Raw genomic sequence first — 18,785 nt, forward strand, 5'->3', positions numbered from 1 at the left:
GTGAGTGATTTTGATAGAGCAGGTCACAAAGGTAAAGACAACAGCAAATCACGACGCAGCAAAAGCCTAGTCGGATATTAAATATAAAATAAAGTCAGGCAGCGTCACAAACCTTCTTGGCGTAGAGGACAATCTTCTGGAACTGTCCGGTCTCTGCAAAGCACTGGATGACCTTGTTGGGGACGTTGGCCCTGAGGTAGACGCTGAGGGCCAGAGTGGGATCTACAGACTTCACCAAGTCTCCGAGCTCCTCAGAGCACTCCAGCTACACACACACAAACACACGTGTTTCTTCCCAACAAAAAAATGTATCTCTTGCTTTGGGACACATTGTTTAGGGTTGGGGTTACACCAGATTCAGAGACAGTTTCATACCACAGGCAATAAGACTGCTAAACAACTGAACTGTTGAAACAACATCCATAACATTCATCTGTTTGCAACTTATTTATCTAACATATCATATTCCAGTTACTTGTATATAGACTCTTCTTGCACTATTTCTATTCTATTTGTAGTTACTTGCACTTTTGTATCTGTTGTATTGCGTTGCACTGTGGAGGAGCCTGTGACCTAAGATTTGTATTGTCATATCTACACTGTAGCGATGCACACATGACGATGAAAGCCTTGAATCTATAGAATTTCCAAAAAGCAGGTGTGTTTCAATACATTGACAAATCAAACACTGCACACACACCTTGTCCTCTTTCAGCCACTTCTCCAGGAGCTGCTTGCGGCCCTGCTGCAGGACGGGCCTGCACAGCTCCAGAGACTCAAACTTGTTCAGTTGGCCTTGGTCCAGCAAGATGCCAAAGTACTGGAGCAGCGGGGACGTCTGGCCCGGCTGGGCGGGAACACTCTGGAAACGACGGATGGTGTCTGGGGTCCGCAGGATCCCCTGGGGAGAAAACAGGAATGGAGGTAAATCAGTAACAGTAACATTAGGTTTGGGAAGTAACTGATTACATATAACAGGATTATCAGGATCCAAAGGTAACTGTATCCCCCTAGTTACATTAAAACATACGTAATCAGATTGCTGTTACATATCTAAAAAATGTCTATATGTTCATAAAATGTTATTTCTGCTTTTCAAACTGTAGTGTGTGCTCATGTGTTTCATTGTTGGTGTATAGGCTACTGCCTGAATATGCTGAATGAAAGGCAGCTTTTCCTGTCAATTAAAACATGTTTGATCCTAAATATCTTGGTTTCTGCTTTTCTAAGGTCACATTGTTCTATTGTCTTACATAACACACTTCAGTCAAAATAAACATCTAATTGATATTTATTTTCTCTTGGATTTCTTGCACTTGTCATTTACGGGTAACTAGTAATATGTTTAAGGTACCCCTCCCAACCCTGATGGTGGCAGTACCTTGGGTGCGTTGGCCGCCACCTTGGCAGCCTCGGAGTAATTCCCCGCTGCAAACAGAGTGTTGAATTTGCGTGCGAACAGCTCCTCAGCACCGGCGAGGTTGTTGCGGACGGCCATGCGCAGCGCCAGGTCCGGGTTCTGGAGCACGTTGGTGATGTAGGGAATGATGTTTTCCTCCTCCACGCACACAGACAACACCTAGAGAAACACATTATAATATGCACTCTTTATTATCTGTACATAACAGAAGATAAGTCATTTAACACCTGCTTGGTACAAACAGTGCACTCTATTGACGCTCAAATCTCTGGATGCAAAAATAGATTTAAGTGAATAAGATCCTAAGACCTGTACTTGTCACCTTCCTAAATTACAGGGAGGGATTGCCTGGTGTAGTGTTACGTGTGTGTGTGTGTGTGTGTGTGTGTCTGTGTGTGTGTTACTGAGAGCTGTACAGGCTCGATCTGCAGATAAGAGCACAGAGCAGTAACAGGATTAGATTGTGTCTGCTTGGCAAGGCTTAGCCATCCTGCTGTGACTGTCACGAGATGCCCGGCAGCGAATATGCTGCTGGACTCGGTTATTTTCAGAGAATTCTCTGTCAAGGTCACACGACAACACCCAAGGACACATGCTGAGAGACAGAGGGCTCAGGGAAAAGGAATAACAAACATCAGAAATAACAAACATCAGAAATAACATCAAAGATTCCCTATTCTGCTTTTTAGGGTTTTTTCCTTTCCTGTAGTGTGTTCTAAAGGTTTGTGTGCATGTAAATGGTCTTGATCCCACATATAGAGAGGCGAAGACCCTCCCTTTCCGGTTGACCTCCATGGGACCTTATTTCGAAAAACTTATGTATTGAAGTCAATGGAGAGAGAAAGATTATCTTTCGATCCCGTTTGAATTTTGCCAAGAATTACACATATGATGTTTGTCAATTTAAAAGATAATATTGCAAGTCAAAACAATTCAAATGTATCGTAAAACTGTGAAGTAACACTTTTTTTGTGTGAAACCGCTCAATGAACTACATCTCCCGTATCGCACCACACACCAAGACGGCCGTCACGTCAGCATATTTCACTTCTTTCTTTCAGAATGAGGCGAAAAGTATTAAAAGAGGTGAAAATCACTCCAAGTCTGGGCACGTTGAGAGCTGTACATACACACAAGGGGAGTTAGTCGGTTCCTTAGAGCCAGCATGCGGGACCGGGACTCTGGGATTTGTAGTCTTTCTAGTTGCGTATTTTTTATAGTCTTGTATTTCAACAGTTTTACAACAAACTGTGACTTTTTTGACATGGAAATTATTTTTTAAGATTGACAAACATCATATGTGTAATTCATGGCACAATTCAAAAGGGATCGAAAGATAATCTTTCTCTCTCCATTGACTTCAATGCATAATCTTTCCGAAAATAAGGTTCCATGGGTCGGAAGTAGATGGGCGGGACTTCGCCTCTCTATATCCTACAAACATTTGTTAACCGATACCTGATGCCATTTCATCCAATCAATCCAAATAAGAAGCAGCCTGCAGGAAGGAATTGCTTTTGATAGTTAGTTCAACATCTATGTCAGCATACCTGTCCTTTCCTGTTGACTCCGATGATGCCGGCAGTTGGCTCATGGGGGGCGGTGACGAAAATGGTCTCCCCGCTGATCCGGTTCATGTAGATACACGTTCCAGTCTCCAGGTCATACAGGTGGATGTAGCCGTATTTGGTGATGAGGAAGACGACGTCTTGCTTGGAGCTGATCTAGATGTGCAGAAAGAGAAATCTGGTTAGGAAGTGTAAAGGAGAAATTAAACCAAGGCTAAGTAATGCCAGGTCAGAGAGGGAGGTCACAACCTGAGGGGAGTTTTGGACTGGCCTTTTGGAGAATCTTTTTTGTTTGAAGAAATAACAATGATGCACCACAGGAGAGTTTTGACCCATGTGGCAAATAGTAGTTTGAAAAAAGCCAACAGGCTCTACGTGTCTTCTTGGAAGTGGTTTTGTTACCTGCATGGCCACAGGGAAGTCGTTCTGTGCTTCTGGAGGAAAGAACACATCGACAGCTTTCTTTGGGAAGGGCTGGTTCCCAGTGGGCGGGGTCCCTACTTCAATGATATGCAGCTGAAGGTGAAAAGAGATGGAGGCAAAAGGAGAAGCAGTCAGGATACAAGAGCCTCTGAAAAGTTCCTTATACACATTTAAAATGAGTTTTATCCTGAGCTCTTTATCTCTGCAGTGTCAGCGTTTAGTCTCGGCAGTGCTGTCATTACCTTTCCTCCGGCCTGTCCTCGCACCGCAAAGCAGAACAGGGTGGATTCTTCAGTGTTGCCCTCCATTTTAAACTGTGCAAAGCCGGCGGCATGCCCCTCGATGGGCTGAGACACCTTCCTGTCCACAGAGTACAGCTGCATGGCTCCAACCACACGGTTTTGCTAGGAAAAGAAAAAATGCACATTAAGGCGTTATTGTTGCATTAAGATCCTTTTCAGTTGTATTGATTCTTGAACACCTCTGCGTGCTGCACAAATATTGGTTCCGAATTATAAAGGCATTTTTTTCTGTTAAAATAGACATTATTCAAAGTAGAAAAAAAATATAAAAATTAAGGATGCACTGTTATCAAGTTTGTCAAACGATATCAATGCCGATGTTTATTTTATTTGAATTTCTTATTTTTTTATGAGCCAGGAAAACAAATATCCGTTTTTATTACAAGAAATTTTTTATGGTAATGAGATATATTTTATACCATTTAAAAGGGTAGGGTAGGTCATTTTGGAGAAACCAGCTCGAGTGCGCTAGAATTTAAAAGTATGCAGCCGAAAAAAATCTGCCCCTTCCTTCAGACTTCCTTACAGAGCCCCTCCTCCAACACACACGAACGCGCACATGACCAATGAGGGCACGAGATAAGTTTGTGCACAGATGGAAGGCTGACAGGCAGGTAGGCCATCCAGTTATTTTAGCCGGGCCGGCTCAGATGATTGGTCGTGCTTTTTACCGCGCCACGGCTTCCACAGATGACATTTTTGTATGTATTTATTGTCAAAGGATTTAATATATTCATTGCTATCGGGATGTTAAGAGCATTCCATGGAATATAACAAAACGTGTTTCTGAAGTGAATTACCTACCCTACCTTTAATGGATATTCATACAATTAAATTGTTTAATAATAATATACATCACAAGCTTTTAGTTCATGCATGTACAGATAATGCAGATTAAGGAAGAACAGACATGGCCGCTCACTTTTCAAGTTAACAAACAGAGCAGTCGAGAGGTTTTTATCCTACAGTGACAGCGGTGGATACTAAAAACACCAAGTTCAGCGTGCTTAAAGACGTATATATGAACGATGCAGTTTTACTAAATTAAGTTTGAATTATAAATATTAATAAACTGTTACAGTGCTATTCTGCTGCAATAACCGTTTGCTAAGGGCGAGTATTAAGTACGTTTATTAACAACATTCAGTCAGTGATCACCTGTGCTGAGATGCCGATGAGCAGCAGCCACTTCTGCTTGGCGTCCGTCCGGTAGTTGATGATCTGACATCCTGCCAGGCTGGAGTGACGGTCGAACACTTTGATTGGCTGAGAGTCGCCCTCCATGCTCCAATGGTAGACCGCGTTGTCTGTGACCAGGGCGACGGTGTTGAGGGAGATCCACTTCCAGAAGGTCACGTCGTCTGTCATGGTGTGAGCCTTCATCTTGCTCTTCATCTCGATGTTGAAGATCTGCAGGGTCTTTGCCGCTGTGGACATCAGGAGAGAAGGTTAACGCAGTGACCCCCACCATAAAAAAAAAAAGATGATAAAAATAAAATAGAAGCACCACGATCATTAAGTGACTAGCACAGGAAAACACACATTACAGCAGACTCTGGGAGTACACACAGGATTCGGGCATACCAACGTCCAATCACTGGATCCATGTGTTAGTCAGGTTTAGTGACACCGAAGGACCAAACAAGAAGCCAGAACCAGAGTGAAAACAAGAGGCAAGAGCAACAAAAGGGCAGCCACTGTGGGGTCTGCATTCAGTTAGGTCTGATGCATTTTACTGAAAGAACAATAACACATCTGCATTAAAGACAATGCAGTTTCCCCTCATTCATTTCAATGCAGGCCACTGTATTTGCAAAGCAAGGGAGATTTTCAAGCTTCAATGTGAACGGGTGTCTCTACTCTTGACCTGGTAGTCAATGTAATGGACATAAAGACATGAATGTCAAAGGCTGATTTATAGGATCTAATAGGCTGTGCATTCCAATTAGCATTAAAACGTGTGTCTATTACTCAAACTGGACTTCCTGGATACAGTTTAATGTCTAAATATTAGTACCGTTTTAAGTTTGGATCCCTGCTTTGAGACATTAATATCACTACTATACTTTCTGTGTTTGCAGATTACAGAAGAGAATTAGGGCCACATTTGACGAAAAGTGATTTTTCTTTATCTGAGAGATTCTGTAATTTAACTCAGGATTCTTTGATTTCTGATTTCTCCCTTTTTTGTTGTAACAAACAAAAAATATCAGTTTTGGTCAGACATGTGGCCCTAATCCTCTTCTGTAGCAGAAATACATGGTGCCCAGTGCAAGTTAAACTAAGGTCCGACCCCTCCTCCCCCCCACCACCTACTGGAGAAATGAGTCTCTAGGCGTGTGGCCCGTTTCTCTTGAGAGATTCACACTGAAATGTCATCCTAAAATGATGGAGATGGGAGTTTGGGGTGGGTCTGAATTAGGGCTGAACGATTAATTGATTTTAAATGGAAATCGCGATTCAAAATGATGCGATTAGCAAATCGCAAAGCCTGCCATTTTTTTGAAAACTTCTCTTTTTTTTCTTCTTCTTGTGTGTCAGTCATCCACACCAATCAGAAGTGCTGTGCTCCACATGTACCAGCCATTGTTAACCAATCAGAAGTGGCCCATGATAGAAAGTGATAGACATATTGATCCAATCACCTGCCAAGTATTTTTCAAAGTGCCTGCCCTTTCCAAATGGCTTCCAATGGAGCTCTCCTAGATGGTTTGGTGAACCATCTGAGTCAGGTTAGCAATGCTCCATCACATGTGTTACATCTATTACAGGGTGAATCTGAAACTGAAGCTTGACTTTAAAGCAACCCAACGGAAGTTTCATATAAGTTTAGTTCTTTCACTCGTAGCTCGGGCTGCGGGGGTGCTAGAGACGGGAGCATGTTGATACGACCTTCCTAGCCGGAGATATGGCCGCATTTTACAATAAACTTCCGTTGGGTCGCTTAAAAACAAATATCGCAACTCGAATCGCAATATCTGTCAGAAAAATCGCACTTAGATTATTTCCCCAAATCGTGCAGCCCTAGTCTGAATGCAGATTGGCAAAAGACGACCACAAAGCACACAAACAGATGGGATGGGGAAGGACGCATCACACCCATACTACTTGGTATCACTCCAGGAAACACACACCAACTCTTTGTGCCCAAGACATATATTTGAGATGGAATCTAACTAAAACCCATAAGGGCAGTACAGCACATGAGTGACAATGCATACAGTGATATTTGTAAACAAATGCTTTGGTCAAAGTGTGTGTGGCTACAGGAAATACAGACAAAAAGTGAAGTGACGATTATTCTCGTGCACAAACACTGTAACTGCACTTATTGAGGTTATTCAACACACACTGAAGGTTTTATAAGCCTGAAGATTACTCCTTTGACATAATGTGAAGAGGAAGTAGGTGAACGTCTTCCAACAGGCCACAAATTTGAATTCATCTCTGCAGATTCTCTTTACATGCGTTTGTTATGAGTAACTGTGCATCTCCCTGTCATCTCGGATCGTACCACAAGGGGCACCAAAGCAAGACATGTTCCAATACTCCATACAGTCGAATAACTTCATGGAAAATCTGAATTATATCACAACAAGAGCCAAATTCGGATAAGCATCAATTTGAAGGAGGTAGAGAACCAAACCAACGATGTGCCGGTCAATTTACAAATCTACAGGACTGTCTGCTAACCAACATATATATAAAACTACTAAGAGTATATTTCATTCTAACAACTCATGCCAATGGCACCAAATTCTAATAATAACAACTAGTGTTTCATTTTCGCTCCACACATAAGGCACATTAAATATCTTTATAGAAACACGTCCAAAAGACACTGCTTGCTTGATTTTCCCATTGCTTAAATTATTATTTTAAACCCTTTTACTGCATACTGTACATTACTACCAACCACTTTCCAAGGCACATCATATTTAAAATATTTTAATCTATGAGGTATTTTGCTTGGGTCAGGGTTTGTCGTCGTTCAATGTTAAATTAAAGATTATTTAAAGACAATTTTCTGGCAGATGATGTAACGGAAGTGCTTTCGTATGGTGACAGGCAGTTTTAAAGTGACGTAGGAACTGTATGCTGACATCCTTTTTCAAATTGATTTATAAAAAGGGCAGCCATTATTCGTTCAGTACAGGCTTTTCTGTTGCCTTTATCTTTTACCTCAAAATAAGTGTTTTCATTCAACTATTTTTCAGAAAATGGTCAGCTGTAATATCAAATATATTTACAGCAAATGACACACACACACACACACACACACACACACACACACACACACACACACACACACACACACACACACACACACACACACACACACACACACACACACACACACACACACACACACACACACACACACACACACACACACACACACACACACACACACACACACACACACACACACACACACACACACACACACACACACACACACACGATTTTGCTATGCTTGCTTTGTTATTGTAAATCCAAGCATTCATCACAAAATGACCAACTATGCAAAACATCTCAAGAAGACAGTGCAAACAGGAGTACACTTTGACAACTCATGATATGTAAAATTCAACTCACCGTCTGCAAACATAAGAAAGCAGTAGGAAATGAAAAAAGAGCAAAAAACAAGCAAAATAGACAAAGCATTCATGACAGCATGACAGTTTACTCTCCAGTGCTACGGCTACCTTTCCCTCAAATATTACATTTTAAAATTCTTACACTGTATTTCAGTTACCTGACAGACAGTTATGAGGTGGTCTACATATGAACATCAAAATGAAAAGCAGACTGTGACAGCTACGTAACTGACTGACAACACAAACCAAATTTACACAAATGACCCGATGCATTAAAAAAGCACCGTGTGTCAACGGCCCGAAAAATTACTTCTGAGTTTCCACAAACTTTCCTCTCTGGGTGTCACGTTAAGCTAACAACGCTAACACGTGCTTTGTAGCATTAGCTTACCTTTAAGGGCAATAACTTTGCTGGCAGGGTTCATGATGGCGCTGTCTGCGGAGATGGGCCGGCGGATGGGGTTGTTGGGGTCGGCCATGTCGATGATGACCACCTGGGCCTGCTCACCCACCTTCTCTCTGATGCAGATGAACTTATCAGACTCCATGGTCAGAGTGCTGAACCCAATGTTGGCCGGGTTGATTCCCAGGTTCTGGAGCTGAGATATGAACACACGACTTGTTTAAAGAAGCAGCCCATGGAAAACACAGTCCAACGCAAAAAAATCATGACAATACTTATTAAAAAGGTGTGGTCTTTTAGGTAAATATATTACATATCTTAAAAAGGCATCATCCATAGAATCATTTGAAAGCACTTTTTTAGACAGAAATACATCATGCAAATAGATTGGTGCAGTGATGGCGTGCTTTTGAAGGCCGAGCCGGAAGTTAATATTGCAAGAGTTCCCTCCAAAAAAAGCGAATGGGATTTTTCAATGAGATTTTGGGTTATTGCAAAAAATAATCAAGCGTTTATGATACCAATGAGTTTTGAGGTACAAAGCTAACATTGGGCTATGAAATAAACTATACAGCCTTTGTTTCCGTCTGAAAAGTGTCTTTGGATTGCTTAAAAGATAATTAATTATTATAAGTTATTCCAACTCTGCAATGGATATCCACATTGGGGCTCTGGTTTAATAACCATTATGAACTGCAGGTATAGATGTGCAGTGCCCTCCTTAAAGACCTTTCTTGTGGTCCTCGTAACAGTTGCAATACATTGATGTGTGTTTCTATTATTCGGTCCATCCCATCTCTATCATTAAGGTTTGGCTAAATAACAGAAAAAAACACTCTCTGTATAAAAATACAAATTTAATAAACTGGAGAATATTGACTTATAGTTAGAGGTCATCCAAGGTGCTGCTTCCTGAATGGTTCATTTCTTACATTTTAGGGAGAACAATAATCACAAATACATCAAGCAGCTGAGATTTTTGATTAAACAGACTATTCCCCATGCCTTGGGACAATTACGGATAACGCTAATTGTGAAGCCGTGTGCAAACGGGGGAACCGGTTTTTGTTTTGTTGAGGAAACCATGAAGATCTTATTTTATTTGTTGTATCTATTTTTATCTGTATCTCCCACAAGGAGTGATTCTCTGAAGGAAATGGTTAAATGGTCTAGCAGGCTGCTGCTCGAGTCACAGCTTAACCCAGGGTCCCTCCCTGAACACCACACAGTAATGACCGGCTCTATTTAGATGACTCTTCCCACCCTGTGCACACTGAATTCACTGCTTAGTCCTTCGGATGAAGGTTTGGATTCAGAAAAACTCCCAAATAGTACGTTTTCACTTACAAGGAATTGGCTTTGTAATTGTAGAGGATATTTAAATACAGGGCAAGTACACAGTAAAGAACATAAATATTAAGAATACAAATATCCTTAAGAAATATAACAACCATATAAGAGTCTCCCAACAAAGTACAAACATATTATTCCAGCAGCCATCACTCGTTGCTGAACATTGCACAGATGCTATAAATGCATTTATTGGATGTATTTGAGTGGTTCATGTTTGTTTATTGTCTGCATAAGTTATTTGTTAAATATGTGACGAGATTGATGCCACATCTACTTCAAACACATCTACCAACTGTTACGAATTCAGTTAGATGCACCTGATCCGGATACAGGTGTTTTATGAAATTAGGGGGAGGCTGTGGCTCAGTGGATAGTGTGCTGGACTTCGAATCAGGGGATAGCAAGTTTGAGTCTGACTGCAGTCAGCATGTCGTTGTGTCCCTGGGCAAGACACTTCACCCCAAAATGCTCCTGTGGGGATTGTCCACAGTATTAAGTATGTAATTCGCTTTGGATAAAAGCATCTAACAAATGACATGTAATGTAATATAAAACATATGCATCAGTGACATGATGTCTTAACTTAACGGAAGAATAGGTGGACCATGCCTCACCTCCGACAGATGGGAAATAAGATAATATATGTTCCAGGTAAAATCCACTACAGGCCTGTCGTGACACCACATTACTGAATAATGGCACACGCTTAGTTTGCAGCCGACCACGGTTTCACAGCTACTAGTTAGCTTAATATCACATTAGAGATCCCATGTGATATAATGACTTTATAGCTACATGATAATAAAGGTTGAAGAGGTTTCAATCACACATTTAGATACATGTTTCATACTGTGAAAAAGACCCTAGAGAGATTTAAAATTGATATTGACTTTGGGAAAAACTATACAACTTCAGCAGGAGGACACTTTTATAAACTTTAAGGGTGATGGATTTGATACAAATATTGTAACTACTTGTTGACATTAACAAGAAGAAATGGACTGTCTCTAAATCAAAGTTTGCAGATTTGTACTAAGAATTACAAGAATATGGAACAACTATTAAAAAGATAAGAACCAAATGTGTATTTGATAAATATTTTACTTGAAATGTGCCCTTTTGTATTTAATCACAATTGTATTTATATGTTCCTATTTTATTTTTTAAGATAGGATAAAAGATAAGATTTATAGACTGATACTTTATTGATCACAATTTGGGAAAATAAAATCACCACAGCAGCATAGACAATACATTGTATACATTACAAGTAAATAATATACAATCAACAATAAAGCTAAATATATCGGCAGTAGAAGATAAACAATATACGCCAAACAGTGAATATATGCATGACAATAATGAAAGATGTATATATATATATATATATTGAATACAGAATATAAATATACCGAATATAATGTATCTCTGTACATGTACCCCTGATGTCAATCTGTTATGTGTATATAATGTTTGATGTACATATATATTTTATATATAATAAAATAAAAGAATAAGAGAGAAAGAGGGAAAATATGACAGCTACATCAGAGCAGATTAGCATTTAGCAGACTGAATACATCTCCAGTGACGTGAATGCAACATCACGACCCATCTACTGTAACGATAGCTAATATACCTAATGTTTGCTAAGCTAAATGTAGCCATGTAGATATCAATAACACAAGAACTACACACTGAAGGTCATGGAAGCCTGTTTAATGTAAGTATTATCCCCCTGTCCGTCGATGACAGCTAACCTCGGCTAGCGTAGCAACAGCATCAGTGCAATGAATGAGAGATGCTAGCCGTTAGCTTCTGACTAAACGGGGGAGGGGAGGTCATTCATTTGCTGCGGGTTTTGAACTGAAGATAACTGAATACACCGTTCATTCCTATGAGAGTCGCTCAGTGGCGTATGAAGCCCAAAATAAAACGACTGTAGATTCAGAAGGTACCCGTACGCGGGCCCACAGAGCATGCGCAGTTGAGTTTCCCTCAAGCACCGCCTCCGATCTCCCTCCCTCTGCCAAGTCAAATGAATGGGGAGCGAAAATAACACTGCATTCAGCTTTGAGCGCATTTTACAACTTTTAGACCCAGGCATTCAAATGAGAGCTATACAAAGGTTCGTGCTTGGTAGTTTATTTAGCTAAAAATAAAATTACACGCTGATTTACAGACGTGTCTTTCCCAATGCAATTCAACGAGAAAAAGTATTTTTGGGCCAACGTGACGTCAGGGAAGCTGTAGTACCACCGTGTGTACACTACGACCATTCCAAAAATTGTCTTCAACAGCCGGCGCACTTCCTTCCTGGGGGTTTGGTATTGACGTTAGCTTAGCTAGCTAGCTGTCAAACGGCAGCTAAGCGGGTACAATTAAGATATAACGATAACGTTTGTTATGTGTTCACACATTGCTATAAAGGTTTGCTAACATACCTGCAGGTGCTCCTGGAAGCGGATAGGTAGGATTTGAGCCATGGTGAGGGTTTCTTTTTAGCTTCTCCTCCTCCTGAAATCCTAGCCGTACAGCTAGCTATGCACCGCTACTAGCTTCGACCTCCTCACTGTGTAGGTCGGAGCCAGTCAGTGAAAACAAAAAGACACGATAAAAGGTAAAATACGGTGTTGGTGATCGTGTTTCCGGAATCTGCTATTGGTAAAAAATGTTAGATATGTCCCCCTTCTGTGAGTGCTTCCTGCCCTGCATCGATGGATAGCAGTGGCTGATCTTCTGTCCGAAATCCGCAATGGCGGCGGAAAGAGCCTGCTTCAGTCCGGAAGCATCCAGGGAGCTCTGGAAGGACACTGGTCCCTGAACGCCCCTGGGTTAAGGATGGAGGGGTTTCATAATTTATTATTTTTAACATAAGAATAATAAATACACTATCTGTGTTGTTTCTTATATTTGTAAGAATTTAACAGGAGTTTATCCTCCTTAAACGAACCGCATACATCGCCCATGTGCGTCAGTTCCGTTACAATATAGTACATTACATTAAAAATAAATAAATGGCACCTAGTTCTATTACATTAAAATAAATAAATATCATCCAGGAACAATTTAGTTTAGCTTCCTTAAAACACACCGCATAAATCGCCTTTGTGTGTTAATTCAGTTACAATTTAGTAAATGCATTTAAATAAAAACGTGACAGCGTGATGTTTTAAAGCATCAGTCCAACTAATGTTATTAGAAAAAACATTAATTTCATAAAGAAACACATGCATATGGTCAAAATCAGTAAAACCACGCCATTCAATTTTAGTCACTTAGATTTGTTTTTACTACTTGTATTTATATTTACACTATTTCTATTTTTATAGTTTTGGTTTACACGTTTGTTCTTCCTAGAACTGCAACGATAGGTCGATCAAAAGTAAAATATTTATCTATTTTGATGATTAATCATTACTAAAATAAATTATGCAAAGATTACAGAAAATGCATTTTTTAGGAAACTTCTTACTTGAAAATCTTTCAATTTTGAGTTGGAAAAACAAGAAACTTAATGCAGTGGACATTTCATTAACCAAACGAGTTGACCAGATTAATCAATAATGAAAATAATCAGCCCTAATTACTGCACTTTGTTTGCACATAGCTCTGCACCTGAATTGATATATGGATGTTTGCACAATATTGTTCCTCTGCATTGCACTGTATACAGATGTTAATAAAGTCAGAAATTCAGTCAGTTCAAATTAGTACACAGTCTTTTAAATCCATGACAGCATGTTGTTAAAGCTACAGGCAACCCTTTTGAGGAAATGTTAGTTTGAAAAACACAAACAAGCAAACAGCCAAAGTTAGTGAAACCAGGCAATTAAAGGCATTTTTTTTATAAAAAAGAAAATCACTTTTTTTTGTAAAGTTGTGGGTATTTTTGGGACAATAATACTTTAACATTTCCAAATGTAAGGATGTTAAGTCAGTCAGCACATTTTTATTGTCTAGAATTAAGTCATGTGAAACACAGCTGAAATTGTTACAGAAGTTAAAATAAATTTGTTTTGAATCTAACAAAAGAAAACGTGCATATCATTTTTAATCAGTCTTTAATTTAAATGCCTCGCCTTAACAGGAGTTTTCATTTAAGTGCAAGTTTGTGCAGTACAGCCCTCGTCAATTCATAGAAAATGTATTATAATTCAAAGAAATCTCAAAGCAGGAAGCAAAAGATGACTCAAGACAAAGAAATGCATTTCAAGAAGCAGCTGTATTCGACTATAAAGACATTTCTAATCCAGTGTCTCTAAGCTGTTCTCTTAATATTTCAGTGTAAAAAGCCTAGACTCTATTAGAAAAAAGAAAACCCAAAATAACATTTCATAAGAAGAACAATCATTGAAAAAGAAAGGAAAAAGAAAATCCCCATTCACCAGTCATTTCAATTAAAATAGAAACACCATTTTATTTTTGCTAACATTTTCCCTCAAAACAAATATATATTTTTCCTTATATATATATATTTATATATTTATTCTCAAGGCAGTTGGTCATGGCCAAATTAATTGACCTCATCATGGCCGTTTGTCATGTTTTTTAAAGTTAGAAAACATAGCTAGAATGGAAGAAAAAGAAACTAGCGGGAGCACAGTGAGGGAACACTGCACCGGCCGACACATATCTCACGTTGAGTGAGAGGGAATAGTCTGTCAAGGCAGCGTGGCGCACACAGACACACTTCCTCTGGAACAAGTGCAATACATTTCTCACACATCACAAAACTACAACACACTCCTCTTTCACAGCACTCCGTAAGATTCCCTTTGCTTGTCTTCTCCTCGTCCTCTCATTTCTCTCGCAGCAGTGAAGGCTTGTTGTGCTGTTTTTTAGTCCACTTTGACGGAGACACACTGCAGCAGTCAGGGAGTCTCTGATCCGTCCTCCATTGTTGTTTTCCACCCTCCAACTACCATTACAGACTAACCACAGACGTCTGATGTGAGCTATCTGCAGCAGTGTTTGAGGTTAGACAATTGTTCGCCAACTGAGAAAAAAATTAAAGGATCCCAGCATCTTGTTATTACAGTAAAAACGTGACTGATACATCGTCCCTGAATACTGAAGACTGCTCTATCAGTAGATGGTGATAGCAGAAGGGAGAAGACACAAGTAGCAGGGTTTCTGCAGAAAAGAGGGTTGTTATGATGAGTGTACATGATGGCAAAATGTGGCTGTAGCTATGTGCTCTGAATGGGATGAACAGAAAATCACGAGAGGGGACAGGATGAATGAACAGGGGCAGGGGATGGGATGCATGGGACCACCGTCGCAATTTTGTTTAGAGAGGGAGGATGAAAAGTGCCGGATGGCGACGTGAGGAAGTTCCCTGGGTTACATGAAGTGAATATGCACGATGCACTTGTAAGCATGTTTGTGTGTGAGGGAAAAGAGAAGATGTGTAGGAGGAAAGAGAGAAATCCCTGGGCTACATGGGAGGGCGCATTAGAGGAGAGGTCCCCAACTACCTCCATCCATCACACCCTCCCTCACACCTGAGCACCAGCAGGACTATGTGCTTCTCTTCTGCAGCTCCTGAACGAAGGCTGGCGGAGAAGAGGAGGAAACAAGTATTTAGTACCCAAAATACTGTATTTTGAAGATCAATAAAAAAAGACTTTTTAATGCAAATAATCCTTACCTCCGATAATTTCTTCCTTGACTTTTTGTAATTCTTTCCGCACCTCCTCCAGGATTTCCTGCAAACAAATGGATTGTCAGTCATGGCACAGTTACTAGTGATCTGAGGCCTGTACTACAAATGGGGGAGGGAGCGTGTGGGAGAGAAACTGTTGCTAGGCTGATGAGGAACTCACCTGTTTCATTTTCTCTAAATCCGAGTCTTCCATTCCCCCAGCATCGTTACCGTTGTTGCCAGCAGGCTTCGGCCTATTAGAAGAGAAGAGACACAGAAACAGAGAAATATTTATTTAAGTTTGTGTTTCAGAAAAACAAGAAGAAGCCAAGACGGTCCATGGCACTGCATTGACAACGAGCACCTCACCAGTAGTAGTAACAGAGCGGTGACGGAAAAGTGAGTAGAAAGTTGTCCACAAACCAGAGAGGCCAAGCCCTTCTGAACTGATAGCAATTCAGAAATGAAAACCCACCGAAAAAAAAAAGGAGGACAGCATCGACGCCAGCGCTCAGAAGTGACATTAACCATTAATCACACCATCAGGCCGATTTTCCTTTTTCAGCCATGACACGCCCGGCTGGAAAACCTACGAGTCCCCTGGGTGCATGCTACTCTCTGATCCATTAGATGGTGCCATCCTCTCTGGAAAATGCTTATGTCTACTTACCAGCAATGAGAACCCAGAAATGTTGAGTAGTTTTATGTTAGATATGAATAGACAACATTTAAAAACTGAGAGATGCTAACTTGCATAATTATGTTGGGTAATTTGCACAATTAGCATAGGTTGCGTTACTTAGCATTCATTTAAATAGTGAACAGGATACCTACTGGTCTACAAATATGGCAATTTACTGGTTCAATCTGCCGGTTTTTTTATGCTGAAAATACCAGAAAAGGATTCAGCTTGCTCAATAACCCCCATAACCTCCAATATCGTCCAAATTGGCCAATCCATTTTTGATTGTCCATATAAGCTATAATGCTAATTAACATCCAACATAGGGCTGCTCAATTAATCGTATTTTAAATCGCAATTACGATTATGGCTTGCAACGATTACGAAAACAATCGAAATAAAACGATTATTTTTTTATTATTACTTTTTTATTTTTTTTGTTTTTTCAGTTGAAGCATACTTAAAGTTCAGGGTAATCAACTGTTAAAAATATACTGTTCCATTTTTTTTTCTCCAATAAATGGATGTTTTCAAAGTAAATGGATAATCGTTTTTTAATAATCGTGATATCAATTATTGACCCAAATGATCGAGATTATGATTTTTGCCATAATCGAGCAGCCCTAATCCAACATATGCAAAGTAGCGAGCAGCAGTTCCTAAATGCTGTTCACCCGTACTGGACATTTCTAACATGAAACTTTGTGTAACTCAACATTTCCAGTTTCACAATCGGACTCTTTGAGCGGTCACATAGACAAGATGCTGGGCTAACCTGAAAATAAAAGCACGGGGAGCTAAAGCCATGAGTGAAAAGGGGCAGCATGTATACCTGGAACCTTGGGACAATGAGGGGGTGGAGTCCATGCTCTTGGCGACGGAGTTATTCCTGTTAGTGAGACACACACACTCCTCTTAGAATGAAAATGGAAGACACACAAAAAGCTTGACAAAGACGCATTCTAGACACACTCGCACAGATGGACTCTCAGGGTGAGAAACACCTGACACCTGCGGGGAAAGGATTCACTGCATGGAAACATGTAAAGGCTGAATTACCTGATCATAGACGACTTCTCCCAAGGTCTTCTCAGGGTGTCTGGGAAGGATATGCAAAGAAAACAAATGTCAGATTCTTTTCCGAAGGAGTCTACGTGGTCTACAATTTATTCCCATTTGTCATTTTGTTTCTTTGCTTGTATGGACTATGTAGATACGGCTGAATGGAAATAGTAAGCCGTAGACAAACGTGTGAATATGTCTGTATAATGAAGCAGCAACTAAAATAAAGTGAAAAATAAAAAAAATAAAAGGGTTCAGTTCTCACCGCTTTGACCTTGAGGCTCTGAATCATCCTGTAAAAATAAATCAGACTGAGTCATCCTCATCATGCCGCTTCTACTTTATAAATATCAGCTACAGTGTCAGGCTATATCAAAAAAACACATTTGTTTAATATTTGCAGGTACAAAAATAAATGCCATCTCTTACATTTTCTTGTGGCTTCGCTGCCGGCTTGTCCAAAGTATCTGTAGCTTTTCTCCTAATGAGCAGAGGAATCAGTTGAGTTGAAACACCACACAGACTTGGACACTATATGCAGCACTTCAGTAGGATGTGTATGCAACAAATAAACAAGTCTTATTTAAATCAGTGTGGGCATTGTGTATTTTATCTAACCTTCGTGCTAGGATGGCACTCATTTCTCCCATCAGACCTCCTCCTCCTCCTCCTCCTCCTCCTCCCCCCCCTCCCCCAGATGTGCTGCCGCGGCTGGAGTCAGCTCGGCCAATCGGAGCTGCAGGAGCTCCGTCCTCCTGCTGAGGGCAGCAAACAGCAGAGAAGAGTTCAGCAAGAGGTGTGTGTGTGTGTGTGTGTGTGTGTGTGTGTGTGTGTGTGTGTGTGTGTGTGTGTGTGTGTGTGTGTGTGTGTGTGTGTGTGTGTGTGTGTGTGTGTGTGTGTGTGTGTGTGTGTGTGTGTGGGCATGATGACTCAGTGACTGATTACTGATGGCTGCAGGAATCCTAGCAAAGCAAGTAGGAACAACTCTAGGATTGGATCAATGCAGCAGCAGAAGGCCGTTTGTATTATAGATGAGAGCAGCGCTACTTCACTGCCCGGCTAGATGACGCCACGGGCCCTTAGTTGTGGTAGCAAAGAGTCGACGCCAAGCTGAAAGTATGGTTTATCGTGTTGAAAAGCTGCTTTGCTCTGTATTGCAGGTCCAACAAAAAATATGTATTATTATTATTATTTAAAAAAAGACGATACAAGAAGATATCCGAGGCATCGGGGCTCCATTAAGAGGACGGAGATCGTAAACACTGGTTCCCGGTCAGTCAACACACGAGGAACGCTTCATCACAGCTATATTATGATGCTAATG

At 40.5% G+C, this 18,785-nt stretch overlaps 2 protein-coding genes across 5 annotated transcripts in view; both read right to left on the reverse strand.

Annotated features, from left to right (window-relative positions):
• The window catches only part of LOC307036004 (clathrin heavy chain 1), a 32,269-nt gene extending 19,340 nt beyond the window's left edge, over positions 1-12,929 (reverse strand). The window contains exons 1-9 of one of the 2 annotated variants that reach the window (XM_079675933.1): positions 12,515-12,929; positions 8,706-8,913; positions 4,872-5,140; positions 3,654-3,815; positions 3,391-3,504; positions 2,971-3,144; positions 1,382-1,579; positions 701-901; positions 113-265 (exon numbers count right to left, since the gene is read on the reverse strand). In XM_079675933.1, coding sequence (XP_079532059.1) covers positions 113-265; positions 701-901; positions 1,382-1,579; positions 2,971-3,144; positions 3,391-3,504; positions 3,654-3,815; positions 4,872-5,140; positions 8,706-8,913; positions 12,515-12,556 — 1,521 coding nt within the window. In that variant the 5' untranslated portion in view covers positions 12,557-12,929. The remainder of the gene's footprint in view (positions 1-112; positions 266-700; positions 902-1,381; positions 1,580-2,970; positions 3,145-3,390; positions 3,505-3,653; positions 3,816-4,871; positions 5,141-8,705; positions 8,914-12,514) is intronic. The other variant, XM_079675934.1, reaches the window with a different exon arrangement.
• Positions 12,930-14,117: 1,188 nt separating this feature from the next.
• Positions 14,118-18,785, reverse strand: part of vaspb (vasodilator stimulated phosphoprotein b) — a 29,187-nt gene continuing 24,519 nt past the window's right edge. For 2 of the 3 annotated variants that reach the window (XM_079677875.1, XM_079677876.1), the window contains 8 exons: positions 18,080-18,219; positions 17,891-17,942; positions 17,727-17,754; positions 17,459-17,498; positions 17,232-17,288; positions 15,899-15,971; positions 15,724-15,781; positions 14,118-15,628 (listed from right to left, as the gene is read on the reverse strand). In XM_079677875.1, coding sequence (XP_079534001.1) covers positions 15,594-15,628; positions 15,724-15,781; positions 15,899-15,971; positions 17,232-17,288; positions 17,459-17,498; positions 17,727-17,754; positions 17,891-17,942; positions 18,080-18,219 — 483 coding nt within the window. In that variant the 3' untranslated portion in view covers positions 14,118-15,593. The remainder of the gene's footprint in view (positions 15,629-15,723; positions 15,782-15,898; positions 15,972-17,231; positions 17,289-17,458; positions 17,499-17,726; positions 17,755-17,890; positions 17,943-18,079; positions 18,220-18,785) is intronic. The other variant, XM_079677877.1, reaches the window with a different exon arrangement.

This window comes from Notothenia rossii, assembly GCF_949606895.1.
Source record: "Notothenia rossii genome assembly, chromosome: 4".
NCBI lineage: Eukaryota > Metazoa > Chordata > Actinopteri > Perciformes > Nototheniidae > Notothenia > Notothenia rossii.